We start from the raw sequence: 16,570 nt of genomic DNA on the forward strand, positions 1-16,570 counted from the left end.
GTCTGGAAGTACATCAGTTGGACCTGATGATATACACTATGAAATGCTGCACCATCTATCTTCTGCTATTCTTCTGATTGTTGTTAACTGGATCTTGCATAAAAAACCTTTTCCTGATGCCTGGTGCCAGGCTATTGTCCTACCTTTCTCTAAGCCTGGGAAGGATCCCAAGATTCCTTCAAACTACCATCGAATTGCTTTGACAAGCAGTCTCTGTAAGACCTTAGAGAGGATGGTTAATACTCATCTTGTTTGATTTGAGGAACCAAACAACCTCTCTTGCTCACCCAGTATGGATTCTGATGAGAGAGCTTCACCATGGACCACCTGATTCAATTTGAAATGTTAATCAGAGAAGCCTTTCTCAAACTACATCTTGTATCAATATTCTTTGATATTGAGAAGGCTTATGATACAATATGGAGGTATGGAATTTAGTAAGACCTCCATATATATGAGTTACATGATCATTTGCCAATTTTGATTAAAAATTTTTTTAATGGCCTGGCAATTGCAAGTTCATGTGTGTTTCAACACTTTCCCATTCTTTTCTACAGGAACTTAGAGTCCCTTAAGGCTGTGTTTTGAGTGTCACACTTTTCAGTATAAAGATTAATGCCATCATTGAACAACAACTTCTCACTGTTTCAAATGGGCTTGATGTTGACAACCTTCTTATCTCATGTCAGTCATCAAACATGGGGTATATTGAATGGCAGTTACAGACTGCCCTCAGTCATTTACTGAAGTAGACCACAGCATCTGGCTTTCACTTCTCTCTCTCTAAAACCGTTTGCATGCACTTTTGCCACCAACAGAGTATTCACCCTGATCCTGAACTCCTTATTGGTGAAGTTGTGCTACCTTTGGTCCCTGAAACAAAGTTCTTGGGGCTCATCTTTGACTGTAAGCTGACCTTTATACCACACATCAAGCATCTATGGGTCAAATATACAAGAGCACTGAACATTCTTCGTGTCCTCTCTTTCACCACTTGATATTTTATGCTAAAGGTATATCGTGTTCTTATTCGAGTGAAACTAACCTATGGATCACTGATCTGTGGCTCTGCACTGGGGCTTTCTGCACTTCCCCAGTTCAGAGCTTATACACAGTCTCATGAATCTTCTTTGCACCTCCACTATTTGCAACTGTCTTTACTATATGTTTTGAAACTTTGTTCCTTACCAAAGCATCCCACCTGGGGTTGTGTTTTCCTTCCTCAGTGGGCCATACTTTTTCAGAACAAACGATCTGCCATTGCTCCTTTTGGCCTTCGTATCCAAGTGCTGTTGGATGAATTGAGTTTGTCCTTGGATAACATTACTGTATGCACTGGTCAGCCCATCCATCTCACCATGTCTTATTACAGTCCCCAAATGTGACCTATCTTTAAGTCATCTAGGAAAAGCAAACACTCCCAATTGGAAATGCTGAACATCTTTCGAACCATCTTTTCATTGCAATTTATACAGATGGCTCAAAATCAGGTGACTGTGTGGGCTTTGCCATAGTTTGTTGTGGTTTAGTGATTGTGCACAGAATCCCTTCCACAGCCTCAGTGTTCACTGCTGCACTGTACGCCAATTCTCTTGCTGTGGCTCACATGGAAGCTAAGAAGTATTCAAACTGCACTATTTTTACTGAGTCACTTAGTTCTTTACTGGCCCTAGAATTGCTTCATGTTAGTTCACACCCTGCTCTCACTGCTATTCAAAACCAACTGGCTCATTTCTCTATCATCTACTTCTATCCAGTTTTTCTGAATACAAGGCTACATTGGTATTTGTGGGAACAAGCCCTCAGACACCACAGCTAAATCTGTCTGCTCTGGCACTATCACTGCTGTGCCTGTTCCATATATGGACTGTGGTCTTGTATTCAAGGCTCAGCTCCATGCCAGCTGGCAGTCGACTTGGAGTGAGCAACGCAAAAACAAGCTTTTCCAAACAAAACCCACTATTGGACTTTGAACATTTTGCTTCCGTAAGGATCGGAAAGAGGAAGTTGTTTTTACTAGACTCCACATTGGTCACAGTTTTTTAACTCATCATTTTCTTTTATCTGGGACTGATGAATCAATTTGTTTTCTGTGTAACACTCTGGTCACAATGAGCCACATTTTATTGTCTTGCCATCATTACGAGTCTCAACGACAGTACCATTTTAAACATGTTCTGTGTCAAGGTTTATGTGTAACGTTAGACAGTGTTATTGGCGATGGTGACACTGTCCACCTTAGAAATGATTTTAGTTTTTAAAGGCTATTAATCTTTTTAATGCTATTTAAGTTTTTAGTTTATATATTAGATCTTTCTCAATGTGATTCCCTTTTAAGAATCAAAGTGCATCTAATTTGATTTGAAATTAGAAAATGGTCATGACATCAAATAACTTGAAACCAGGACTGGAAAGGCCAACTTCAGGTGACTAACAGTGGTTTTGAACTTACCTGTTAGTCTTCCTCACAAGTTATGATAATTATAATTTGCTACAGAAAGTCATTTACAACTTGTATTACTGTAGTTTTTCTCTTGCCACTGTAGACTAGGTGTAAAAATTGGATTTAATGTTATTTGTTTTTAATTCAAAATTCAAACTTTGTTTTGTTTTACCTTAATTTCCTTTTATGAATTTTACTAATTTTACTTTAATTTTAATTTTTTACTGGGTATTTGATACAGATAGCCTAGTTGCTTTGTGCTGTAAAACACCAAACCAATCAAATAACTCCCCCTCAAGACTTGGGCTGTTTCGGGTAGTATTGGATGTTTTATTCAGTCATCCTCTTCTGTGTACAGTTGTTCAGACTTCAACCATCTGCATTAACTTTCTTTGCTGTAAAATTGAACAGACCTTGATCATTTCCTTTGTCCTGTTTCAGCAATTTAGTGTTATCTTACATACACTGTTCTGTTTCAAGACAATCAACCCCATCTTTTTACTGTGGGATTCTTCTTTTTCTCCTGACTTGTATTTGGTTTGGGTTAAACACCCCATCTGACTCATATTTTCCACTGTGAGATGACTTCTTTCATTATTTTCACCTCACCTTCCATCAGTGTACATGAATCATGAATATCATGCATATTTTGTGCATCAGTTCTTTGAAAGGATAAGTTTGAGCTAGTTTGAAGCTGTTAACTATTTAAATAACAATAAAAATGTTAGCCAAACCTGAGCTGTAATATTGCTTTGTTATGTACTGTACCTTCTCTCACAAGAAGCAAGTATTTGTACACAGATGAAATATTTAAGAATTGTTGCTGAAATAAAAGTTTCAACTATTTATTACATTGTTTATTCTTCATTGGTAATTGTACAAAGCACCTAGTTTTTAGTAGCAAAGTAGCTTTTTAATTCTGGTTCAAGAATTGCCTTTTAAAATTCATTGATCATGACTAAGGAAGTTGTGTGTTTTGTAGGTATAGTATTTAGTTACTTTTTTGCTTGTTGTATAGATTGAAGAAATGTATACCAAGGAGGCTTTGAATGCAGAAGAAAGAGAAAAGAGCTTAAGGCAACAGTTAATACGTGCAGAGGAAAAAGCTCAAGAATCATCATCTGCTGCTTCCAGTGCCAGGTTAGTTATATGTAAATTATTTGTCAAGATTTGATGTGTTTTTTGTCTTGTCTTGTAGTTGGTGTTTAGATTTAATTATGTGACTTTTCAGCACATTTATAGGTGTGGTTTTATTTCTTTCATCTCGAGTGGAGGTTTTCAGAAATTGGGAAGATCATATTTTAAATAATTGTTTTTATTGAAGATAGGTGACACTTTGAGAAAATTAGTTGTTATTCACTTGTTATGGATAAAACTGTTGAAACAATTTAACTTGAACATTAACAAAGTACTAAACACTATACACTGTAGTTTACAGTACAATTAACCATTTATCTACTGTGGATGAGTAACTAGTATGAGACTTGCTACTTATTTTTTATAATGTTTAAAATATTTTGATATCTTTTCCAAATACTTGTGCATATTGCTAAGTGTCTGAAATGTATTTACTTTTTATAGATTGTGCAATTACAAAATATATTATTTAAAAAAAACAGCTTTAATAATAAAAAGACAGAGTCCAGAAAAAAACGTTTCATTTTGTATGTATGCTGGCAGTTTGAGATTTCTTAACAATGTTTTTAATAAATACAAAACTAAGCTATATTAATATAGAAATAACACAGAATGTTTAAGAAATGGAGATCATATGACTTTTTTGAATGGATAATGATAATGTATGTGTTAACAAGTGAAAAGCAAGTACTATCTTTAAATATCACACAACTAGAAATTAGCTGTGAATGGAACTGGAGGATATATATTAATGATTTACTTTTTAGCTGTTCATGTATAAGATATATTGAAAAATTGTAGGTCTTCAATACAAAGCTTATAGACAAAAGCACAAACATACATACAGAAATTAAAAAATACTTGGTATGATATAACTGTTTAAGTTTGCAAAGATGGCAGTTTGAGGATGCATATATGAACTAGTGCATGCAAGTAATGTGTACTCTAAAGTTATATAACTTTACCACTGGGAAAAGTGTAGCACATGGCTTGTGACATAATCATATACTTGTCTTTAAAACAAGAAAAAAGTACAGTCCCTGTTAGATGTGACTAGACAAATGATTTATTCCACACCTTATAAGTTTTGCTTGTGAGCATGTCTAAACAATTTTATATCTGGAATGCCTTATTCGTATGTCATTTTTATTAGTTGCATAAACAACTTGTAAATTGTGTCTACTGAGTAACAAAATATTTCATTGCATGCAGTGGTCAAAACCATTTCTGCTGAGGTGAACTTCCTGTCAATACCTTCAAAGGTTAACTGAGCAATTCTTGTTAATTACAATCAGTAAGGATTGGCTATGTTACAAGCATGGATTGCTGAGTTAATTAAATATCTATTTAGGAAGATTTTCAACTTGTAATCAAATATTACTGTAATTTTTAAAAACTATTGGTGTTTTGCCTTATATCAAAAAATTATTAGTTTCAAAAATGCTGTTCTTCTTTCCACCAAACAAATAGTTAATACACCATGCCATTACCAAAAAAAATGTTGTGCATATGCTAAGCATTTGAATGAAACTCAGTAGTACATGCATTTATGCCTGCTGTATCAGTATCTGAATGAATTAGCATTAGACTTCACTCCTCCACAAGTAGGAGGGTGAGCTTCTTTTTATGTAGTTTAGCCTTTAAAATTCTGTGTATACCAAAAGCTCAATCTTTTCCTCAGTATTGTAGTGTTCTTTTTCATTAAGAATTAATAATTTAAACATTTTGACAATTATTTTTGAATTTTTAATTTACATTCAAAGAGTTAAATTTCTTACATTATTTTTCTTGGTTTCAAGAAAAAATATATACCAATCTAATATCACTGACTTCTCTTAATCAAATGATAATGTTTTGCAATGTGTTCTAAAGTCTGTGGTATTGATTGTTTTTTTTAATACTATTAATCCACTGTTTAGGTTTATGCAGAGGGAGACAATTAATCTTCATTTCTTCAATAAGAAATTGACTGAGTTCTGAGTAATGTAGAAATAACCTACTTAATGGGGAAGGTGTTGAAATAATTTTAATACTTTCTATGAATTCAGCTTTCAGGAAGTTATTGAATGTGTGTTCTCGTACCCACATTATGAAGGAATATGACAAGAATTATCTATTGTATCTTGAGCAATTGAGTTATTCGTAGACACTGATCAAATGTGGAAAATGTTTAATGATAAATAATTAAGATAAACATATTTCTTATAGAAAGAAAAGGGTGGCTACAAATAAAAACCAGGTTTGCTTACAAAGGGTATAACAGAGAAAGTTGAACAAAAGTATATTAAGTTTAAGAGATATAAATTAACTGGTATGACAGAGGACTTTGACCAACTTTGTAACTACCAAAAAAATATATCAAAAATCTATATGTTTCCTTTCTAGAGTGACTTAAAATGTGACACTAAACTAAATTTATCCTGAGTAGCTTTAAATTCACAACAGTATTCATTTATTTATAATTAAATGTTATTGCCTTTTGAACTTTGTCTGACTCTTATTTGTGCCTTTACAAGTTGTAAATCACTTGGAAAACATGCAGCTCATGTTATGCTATGGAATTATCTTACCCATAAGTTGCTCACATGCATGCCTTGTGAAATGTCTATTATATTATTGTTAATTTATTTTATTTAATCTAACCTTAACTAACCTAATGAGATCACTATTTTTACATTTTAATTATTATTATAATAATAATAAATAAAGAACAAATGATTAAAACAAATAAAGTACTTACCTAATTATTCATTTTTTGCTGTCGACTGTCAATGACACTTAACGCTACTTTTATGTGTACTAATAATGGTAGTGCACTAAATACTTTTTATTTAATTAAATAATTCACCAAAGAACATGGAATTATAAGATACAAAAAGCAGACAATTCAGAATTTTTCTAACTTTCTAACTATGCAACAAGAGGCATTTGAAACTCATCCAAGCTAGTTGTTATATTTCCCATAGAAGCTAAGCTCATTCTACAAGTAAAATTGACAATTATCTGTTCAGAACACAGATAGGTTTGATAGATAAAAATATTGTATTACTATTGGTTACATATGATGTATTATTAAATGTAATAGAAAGCTATTAACAAATCCTTAAAGGGAGGATGTGACTGGTGGGTGTGGCAAGAGAGAGCTGATTTACTATTTGGTAGCTCTGTGACCAAACAGAATTAAAGGCTATAAAAATTTTGGTTTGTCTGAGCAATGACAATTTTATAGTTAGTAATTTACATTTAACTTTGCAGTTATTGTAGGGGTGGTGGATAAAATAGAGAAGGGAACATATCTAGAGAAAATGTGTCATGTCACACTAGGGGAAATTCAGAATTTTTGAAAATATTGCCTTATAAAATTAAGAACTTAAAACTTATATACCATTAAAATATGGATTATTATCTATGATTTTATGATATTCTAATTGATATAAAGAGAGATGTATGGTTATAGGATAAGTATCATATTTTTGTGTTAAATTGATTTCTTGAACCTACATATCTTTTTGTCATCAAAAATGTTTTCATTTTCTGTTATGTTGAAATTGCTTTATTTCACTAATAGTAATACCATTGAAAGTACTCATATATTGTTGTGATTAGAATTAAATATTTATCAGAGACTATTAGGAGTTAAATATTAACTTATAAACACTAGAAAGTTAATGACATTTACCTTTCTCTCATAAGATTTATTTGACCTGTTGATTTTATATAATACTAAAAATGTTTAAAATTGATAGCATTCAGTTATTTATATTTCATTTGGGATTTTAGCAAAAGTGTAAACTTACAAGTGGAAGGTTTGGAAGAACAGCTAAAATTAACGACGAGACAACGTGACAAAGCTTTGGAGCAAGTATCACAGTTGGAAGACCAAGTGCAGCAATATGCAGCATCTTTGGGCAATTTACAACTTGTGTTGGAACAATTCCAGAAAGGTCAGCTTTTCTGTAAAAATTTTTGTTTTCTTAACATGTTTTATTTTGGTAAATCTATGTTTTTAAATTGTGAGTTTTCTACTTTAGTAAAGTAATGTTATGGGTTTTTTTATAACTTATTGTTATGAATGTTAGATGCATTATTTAATTTCATTACGACAGTAAATTTGAAAAACTACAATTTCTGATGTTCTTTTTTGACCACTAAAAATTAAAATCAATTATACCTTAGCATGTTATTAAAGTTTTCATACATGGACAGTTATTTGTTAATTATAAAAATACTAGCTATTCAGTTTTTATTATTTCCTGATTGTAGTTGAATATATATAGCATATATAATTTAAGTTATAATAATGACAAAACAGGCAGTGTTGATTTATTATATTCTTAGATACATTTGCTAACCTTATAGACAAGAATAGTAACTGTAGACAGGAGGAATGGTGGGAAATATATTTAGGGAGTAAAACTAAAATGTAGACTTCTCTGAGTTGAAGAAGAGAGACTGAATACAATGTGAAACAAAATAAATATAAACCATTCTTCAAAGAAAAACAACAAACTAAATAAACGAATGCATAAAATGTAAGATAGTACTTCTTGGTGACAGAAAGAAATGTTTGAATAATCAGTCTGTTCCAAAGAGATATTATACAAGGCTGAGACAGTATGGCATCACATACACAAAAATATCATTATTCATCTAAGAATGCATACAATACCCATGTCGCTAGTCATCCAATTAGAGAATGTAAAGCGAGCATTAACTCTAGACATTTTTAAGTTTAATTAAACATGGTTGTATTTTTCTGGGAAAGCAGATACAAGATTAGCTTTTTCACTCTGAACTTGATCAATTCAGCCAAATTCATGACCTTAAATTAGCCTTTATAGTTTCCATGATGTAACTTCTGATATAATTTTGTTTCTTTATGAAATCTTGCAAGCTTATAGTAACTGTCCCATAGCATTTGTAGACAAAAAAAAGAAACAATTTTTAATAGTGTTTTCACTAAAACTTTTGTCATGAATATATATATGGAGTCAAAGTATTGACTGTTCCAAATGCAAAGTAATTTTTATGTTAAGATTAAATAGGTTGTGCCAATAGAGGGCAGTACTAATTGAGAAGAGCTGTTTTATGAAAGAAACTAAGTACCTGCCAGAAATACATTTTTAGGATAGGAAAATGTTAACTTAATTATAGAAATGAGAAGATTTGTAGAATAGAATGTGAGCTGCTTGTCTGTAATGTAATTAATACTTTGTTTATCATTATAAGGGCTATATACTTCCTGAATTATTTCTAGATTGTTTTTGTAGTTATTAGGCATGACTCAAAGAGCAACAAAATTATGTAAAAGCAATTGTGAAAGGTTACAGAATTCAAGATTTTAGGATAATCATTATAAATGTGTGTAACCATATGCAGTCATTCTAGAAAGATTTATTTCACTTTCTTTTTTACTTGGTAATTAGAAGGTCAGTCAAATTGATCAAAGCTAATAAAGTTCAGTTTAGGTGATAGAAAATGAAGTTTTTTCTGAAAATAAATATTTTAATATTATTCATATAAGAGGTTCTGGAGATTATTCAAAATAATTTGAAAACATTCAGATGAACAAAGTATTTTTATTCTTAACATTAAAATCATCTTTCTTTTAAATTATTTTAAATTAGTTGAGAGACATATATTAGTAAAAATACTCAGTTAAAACAATAATTTTTTTCTGTATATAACAGACTTATAATGTGTACTAAAAGTTTACCAAATTCTGTGAAGGTACCTTGCATAAATTCAGAGTTGTGTACTTTCATAGCATCAGGTGGCTATATGGTTGGTCATTTTAACCAAACATATACACAGAGTTAAAAAGGACTCACAGAAATGAAAATTAGTTTTTGAATAAGAAATTGTTGGTGACAACATAGGTGTGCTAGTTGAATGACTACAGCTGTGCCTGTTCCATACATGGACTATGGTCCTACATTCAAGGCTCAGCTCCATGACAGTTTGCTGTTGACTTGGAGCGAGCAATGTGAAAACAAGTTCTCCCATATAAAACCCTCTATTGGACTTTGGCCATCTTGCTACTGTAAGGATCAGAAAGAGGAAGTTGTTCTAACTAAATTATGCATTGGTCACAGTTTTTTAACTCATTGTTTTGTTTTATCTGGGACTGATGCACCATTGTGCTGTCTGTGTGACACTCAGGTCGCAATAAACCACATTTTATTGTCTTGCCATTGTTATGACTTTCAGTAATGGTACCATTTTAAACATGTTCTGTCTTAAGGTTTATTTGTAACGTGAGACAGTGTTATCGGTGATGTTGATACTGTCCACTTTGGAAACGTTTTTAGTTTTTGTAAAGGCTAATTATCTTTTTAATGCTATTTAAGTTTCTTAATTTATACATTAGACCTTTGGATGACTAACACTGCTGTTTTAACTACCCATTAGTCATCCTGGTGAGTTATAATTAAAATTTTGCTACAAGTCTTTTAAAACTTTTATTACTTTACTTTCTGAAAATGGCCATAATGTCAAATAACTTGGAACCAGGACTGGAAAGGCCAACTTCAGCAACTTCAGGTGACTAACGGTGGTTTTTGAACTTACCTGTTAGTCTTCCTGGTGAGTTATGATAATTACAATTATGCAACAGAAAGTCATTTACAACTTGTATTACTGTAGTTTTTCTCTTACCACTGTAGACTAGATGTAAAAATTGGATTTAATGCTATTTATGTTTTTAATTCAAAAATCAAACTTTGTTTTGTTTTATCTCAATTTCGTTTTATGAATTTTACTAATTTTACTTTAATTTTTTACTGGATGTTTGGTGCAAATAGCTTATTTGCTTTGTGCCATAAAACACCAAACCAACCAACCAAATCACTCAAAAAAGAATACACAAACAACAAGATCTCTGTAAGATATAGCCAAAATAGTTGAAACAGGGAAAACACATTGAAAAGTTCATAATTTAAAATAAAACTATATACAGAACAACTGTTAAGATATTGAGTTTAAAGCAATTATATACCTCTGAATTTTTTACATAATTTAGTAGATGGGTGTAATCAGGAGTTGACTATAAAATCAAAGTCAGAATTTCCAGAAGTTGTAAAATCTTGGTCAGTGTCACCAAATTTATACTTTTTGACTTAATTATGACTTTATTCTAAAGTCTAAAAATGTATTTCTTACTACTTCTTAAAAAAATGAATGTTAATTGTTGTTGGTGGTTGAATTTCATTGTGGCTTAACATATTAAAATTTGCATAATTTTTATATTTTGTCTATAATAAATATAATTCTCAATTTCTGGTGCATAATTGTAAATTGTTTGCTGCATTTTGTTGTTTTTTGTTTGTATAAAAATCTGAACCATGAAGTATATATAACCTGTACAAATTACTTGCATAAGACAAACATTTATGTGATATGTACTTAAGGACTTGTACCAGATTAGCTATATTTAGTCATGTCAGAACATATGTGACAATACTTTTGACTACACACTTGCCATGGACTGACCTTGACTAAACACAGTAGAAATAAGTAAACACTTCAGTATGTTACACAGTTTGTATATAATTATTTGCCTAACTTTATTTTGTTATAAGTTAACCTATTTTGTTTAGAACTGAGCCTGGCTTTGTCTTGAATTGCTGAGAAAAGTATGAATGTTCTTATATTTATAGAACAAGAAAGAAATGTAAGAATAATGGAGAAGAATCATCAAACTGCTCTGGATCATGAAAGGAAGAAATATCAAGATCTTTTAACTGAATTAAATAAAAAAGAGGTATAAAGAAGAGAAATTTTAAAATTATTATAAAGTAGAAATTTGAGAAGTGCAAAAACATTAGGTCAAAATCAAAAATTAGATTTCAGGCAACTTTCAAAAAACAATGAAAGGTAAATCACAGGTAAAACATCAACATTTTATTAATATTCATATTTAGCACAACAGAAACTTAATGGAAGTGCCCGAGTTCAGCAAACAGTTAATATTTGTGTGTCTCCCTTTTTCTTAAGTGATTGTGCAAGATATTTAATCAAAGTGTTTTTTTAGATTGTGGTTTAAATGTGTCTAATATGCTCCAATAATGTTTCTTTGGAAGTAAATTTTGATTTGTCAAATTTTTGATCTATCAAATCCCAGATCTGTCCAGTTAGTCTGAGATTGGAGCTCTGTTGGGGCAATTGCATCATTTGAATGACTCCAGCAGCTTCTTTCTTAGTGAACTAATTTTTGCACAGGTTGGATGAGTGTTTTGGGCCATTATCTTCTTGTTAGTAGAAAGTTTTACCAGTAATACAAAAACCACTGGGTTTACCATGAAATATCAGTACCTGATGGTACTTGCACTGGTCAATTGTTCCATCTATTTTAGAAACATCTTCTGTCACCTCAGCAGCAAAATATCCCCAAACCAGCACATTGTCTCCCCATGCTTCATGGTAGGTACTATAGATTGAGGTTAGTATCTTTCACCTTTCTTTTGCTGGGCTTACAGCCTACACTTTGAACCAGAAATTTCACACTTGGACTCACCTGTCCATAACACCCTTTTACAATTATCAACAGTCCAGTTTCTTGAACGTTTAAGCATATTTCAGTCTCTTGATAATATTTGGAGATTGAAGTAAAGGTTTTTTTAACTGCTACACAACAAAATATTCCATTCTCATTGAGTCTTCTTGATACTATATAAATCTGTACAATTTTCTATCATTTAGTACAATGTTGTTTATCTCATGTTTGAGATCAGTGGTAGTCTTCCTTCTGTTCTGAAGGCTACATAAACAAAGATACTTAATATCAGTATCATTTGAGTTTAGATGTTCTGCCTCTTCCTTTCATATTTTCAGATTTACCTGTCTCTGTCTCACAGTATAGGGTGCACTTGTTAGTATTTGAGAAGTATTTCAAGCCTGCAACAATTTATGAAAGAGTTCAATCAGAATTGCATAAAGCTTTTATATGAACTCTCTGCTCTTCTGACAATTCTTTACCAATTTTGGGTATTAGCATGACAACAAAATTTAATATATAGTGTTAAATACTGTTGTTATCAAGGTTATTTATGGAGTGCTATTAAATTGATTTCTTCTTGCATGTACCGGTACTATATGCTAGCTTCTTTCTATATGATTAAGATACTGCATGAGGTACCATGACAGTTATTTCAGAACTTGAATATGATCAATGTGTTTATTCAAGCAGGACCCTTATGACATGCCCTTGGTATAAGTATCTGAGAATTCTAAAGAATTATCAGTATTCTCACACTAGCTCATCAATTGTTGAAGTGTTACCATAGTGTTGAAATTTACATTCTGTAATGGCATGGAAGAATTAGCTGAATAAAATGAAAAAAATAACAAAGCATTATCTTGTCCTACACTTTTGCACAGTACTGTATATATAATGAAATCAGTTCTAGGGTTTTTTGTTGGTTATTCATGGTACAGTGTGTCCTGCTGTTACTTTTTGTTGATACTGAGCAAATTAGGAGCTTTGGTAAAGATGAAATGCTATTGATTGATAAAATGAAAGAGACAAACTGGAAGATGGGTACACTAAAAAAATTTATTGTAATACATAAACGTCTATTCAACATTCAGGCTATTATTTGTACTTATAGCTTTGTATGCATTGTAGAAGTTTGATGAAGAAGGAATGTGTTTATTTCAAGGCATTCATTAAATATGTCGTTCGTCACTTCTGTCATTGTTTTGTTCATTTTTATTGGTTTTAATTTCTTATTCTCCAGAGTCTCTTTGATTTTTACATCTTGTTCATGTGAACAAGATTATGTGACACCATCTGTGCATCATTTAAAGCAGCATCAGAAGCCTAGTGCTGGTAATTCTTTAAATATTTTTGGACAAATAGTTCAGTAGCATGAACTGCTGATGAGAAGAACGTTGTTATAATATGTAGCTCCAACAACAAACAAGTTGCAAGAATCAAGGAGATACTGATGATTAAGAAACTAAAACCAGTAATGAACTGTAATTCATTAGCAATAGAAATTGTTCATCATTGAAAAAAAAAGTAAACAGGCATAGAGATTTATGACTGACACAAAGCCTGTGACTCAAAAATCAGGATCAGTATACCTTTCAAAACTAGGTTGGATGTTATTTCAAACACTATGTTTAAAACTGTTGTCTTGGGAGAAGATGGCACCTAATGAATCATGTTTCTGAGGAAATGGCATGATGGATCAGGTTGTGTATGAACTTGTTAGCAGTAAGGATGCTATCAGTTTTCTATATATCATCAATACTGTTGATTGAGATGCAATCCTCTAAGTTCTACTGTAAATGTTGTGCTTTGCTGTTTCTTCTCCACTGCCATTGATTATTTGCTGAACAGCTCTATCTTGGCTTCATTTTCTCAGATGTTTTACAATGCAAACTCTGTTTGTTAACTTGAAGATGACCTAAGGTCAAAATGTTCTGTATTTTATTTAAATTAAAGTTTTAATACCCATGTCAACCATCTTTATAATACATTTCCACTTCAACTCAGTTTTTCATCATCATGAACTATTTCAGTTTGTTAAACATAATGTAGAACTTTTTGTTTTTCAAAATTTCTTCCTCAATTGTTTTTCTTTATTTCTCTATTGTTAGAGGTAACATTGATGTCAGAATTATCCTCTATTTTAGTAGTAAACTAGAGGTTTATTATATCAGTTTCTCCATTTGTTCTTTCATACAGAGTACTGTGTATTTATAACACAGTCAAACCTTTGTAGATCATAGCATTTGTTATTCCTGTGACTTAACATTTTGATATTTATTTCTTTGCTACATTAAAATTAGTGTGGGGATTTTAAAAATATTTATTTCATTAAATCCTTTACTGAAAATTTAAATATTTATTATGCTATGTTATAGTGTATTCATTGAAAACACTTCTGCTTGTTATTTATATTTGTTATTCAAAACATTAAATATTTTTAGATATAATACCTACTTTAGAGATTTAACTTATTCACTATACCAAATAAATAATGATCCACTTATTTTAACCAGGAATGCCTAAGTGAAACTTTAGAAGCTCTGCATGCTGCTTCACGCTTAAGTGAACAGTTGGATAAAAAGGAAGAGACAATTCAGTATTTAAAAGAAAAATGTAGGTACAATTTATTACCCAACAACTGAAATATATCTATGTATGTATATATTTTATTTATCATTTATATTTGTTTATTGCAAAGAACTGGTTGAAATAGGAATGACTAATTTTCAGAATATTCTTAACTGCATCATTTATTTGTAACAAACTTAGCGAATAAGATAAAGGAAATTTTTATCCCTAAAACAAGTCAGACTTTTGTGTATTTCTTATTTACACATTGCAGTTATATTGAAGATAATGTTTTGAAAAAACTACAGTTAATTCAATAGACTTAAAATGTGATAAAAAAAAACAATTAAATGTCTGTCATTATCTAAAGCAACTGTTGGTACAGTTAAATAAAATTATACTTAAAAAACAATAAATTTAGTACTTCCATGTATGACTTTTTTGCTCTCAAAACCTTGGTGAAAGTTAACCTAATTTTGTTTTGTAGATGTATTGTTAATACTTAGTGTTTATATAATTCAAATGTGCAACTTAGAACATATTGTAGAGGTGTTGTTAATACTTAATGTTTATGTATTTTAAATGTGCAACTTAGAATATAAAATATTAATATTCAATCAAAAAACAAAATCTAAACTGTTTTGGTTTAACTAGTTTTCTAACTAACAGACATGTATTATTATAGTTATTTATAGTAGCATTTTTTATACTGTTTTGTGTAATTAATTTTTTTATATACCAATTACAGAGGTAAAAAACATGCATTTTTGTTTTGAGAAACACCGTTTTGTGAAACTAAATGGAAAAGATTACAATAGTGCTGGAGTTAGACACCTAGTACAAGCTTTTAAATATGCATACTGGATATTTTGTTACAGTTACTTCAACTTAATTGCTGAAAATGATTTATAGAGTATTATATGTAATTTGGTTTTTGAAAATACTTTTCATACTTTTCTCAAAATATGCAAAACTGTTAGCCATTTCAGCAGTAGATAAAAATGTAAAGATTTGAAGTTCATATACTGTGTATTAATGACATTGTATATTAAAATGTGTGTGCTTTGTCTCTAAGTTACATGATTGTAAGTGGAAGAGCATAACACTTATTTTTAAGATAATTGGTATTTGAATGTTAAAGAGCTGTAAATATATTTTTGAAGTGTCTAGACAAGAAGAAACACTTATTAAAACACAAGAACAGACTGCACAGGTACAAATGAACATGGAAGGAAAAGTGGATAAGTAAGTTATAAAAGAACAAATTGTGTAACTATTAAAAGCTTAAATACTAAAGGATTCTTATAATGTTTCAAACTTCTGAGGAAATTTCATTGTTAACACTCCTACAAAAAGACATTTCTAGTCCTGATTTCTCCAAGCCCGTTCCCCTGGCTGTGGTTTCGCTAGATAGTAGATAGGGACAGTGGGAATCTCGTTAATCCATTCATTAATGGATTTAAATGGCAATTTCATTTAAATACAAAATTATTAGCCTAATATTAATAACCTTTCAAGTTGCTCTGGGGCCTATTAGGCCCCACTTTTTGTAGGAGTGTTAATGTTTTTAGAAATATTTTTCTACCTTATTGATGTGATTTTTTTTATATTGATTAATGTGGTGTATGTTAAAATATTTAAGAAAGATGAAGTTTTTCTAAACATAACTTGCATGTACTTAAAACCCTTATAGTTGTGTCAATGAAGCAAGTGTGTAGAGTAACGTAAAGATAGCACTGTTATTCTAACTCTAAATAATGCAAACAGCTGAAAGTCTGCCAGCTTGTTAACATGCATTACAGAAACCAACCTTGTATTGGTAAGTAAATATTCACTATGATTCTGAACCTACTATGTGTACCTTCAGGAAATTTGATAAGCTTTTAGTAAATGTTGCAAGTAAGTTGTACATGCACTATAAGAAT

At 31.0% G+C, this 16,570-nt stretch overlaps 1 protein-coding gene across 2 annotated transcripts in view; it reads left to right on the forward strand.

The window, feature by feature from the left end:
• The window catches only part of LOC143222986 (thyroid receptor-interacting protein 11-like), a 54,402-nt gene that overhangs the window by 24,622 nt on the left and 13,210 nt on the right, over positions 1–16,570 (forward strand). For both annotated transcript variants that reach the window (XM_076450303.1, XM_076450304.1), the window contains 5 exons: positions 3,462–3,583; positions 7,361–7,524; positions 11,239–11,342; positions 14,591–14,690; positions 15,809–15,890. In XM_076450303.1, the coding sequence (XP_076306418.1) occupies positions 3,462–3,583; positions 7,361–7,524; positions 11,239–11,342; positions 14,591–14,690; positions 15,809–15,890 (572 nt within the window). The remainder of the gene's footprint in view (positions 1–3,461; positions 3,584–7,360; positions 7,525–11,238; positions 11,343–14,590; positions 14,691–15,808; positions 15,891–16,570) is intronic.

Source organism: Tachypleus tridentatus, chromosome 8, assembly GCF_004210375.1.
Source record: "Tachypleus tridentatus isolate NWPU-2018 chromosome 8, ASM421037v1, whole genome shotgun sequence".
NCBI classification, from domain to species: Eukaryota; Metazoa; Arthropoda; class Merostomata; order Xiphosura; family Limulidae; genus Tachypleus; species Tachypleus tridentatus.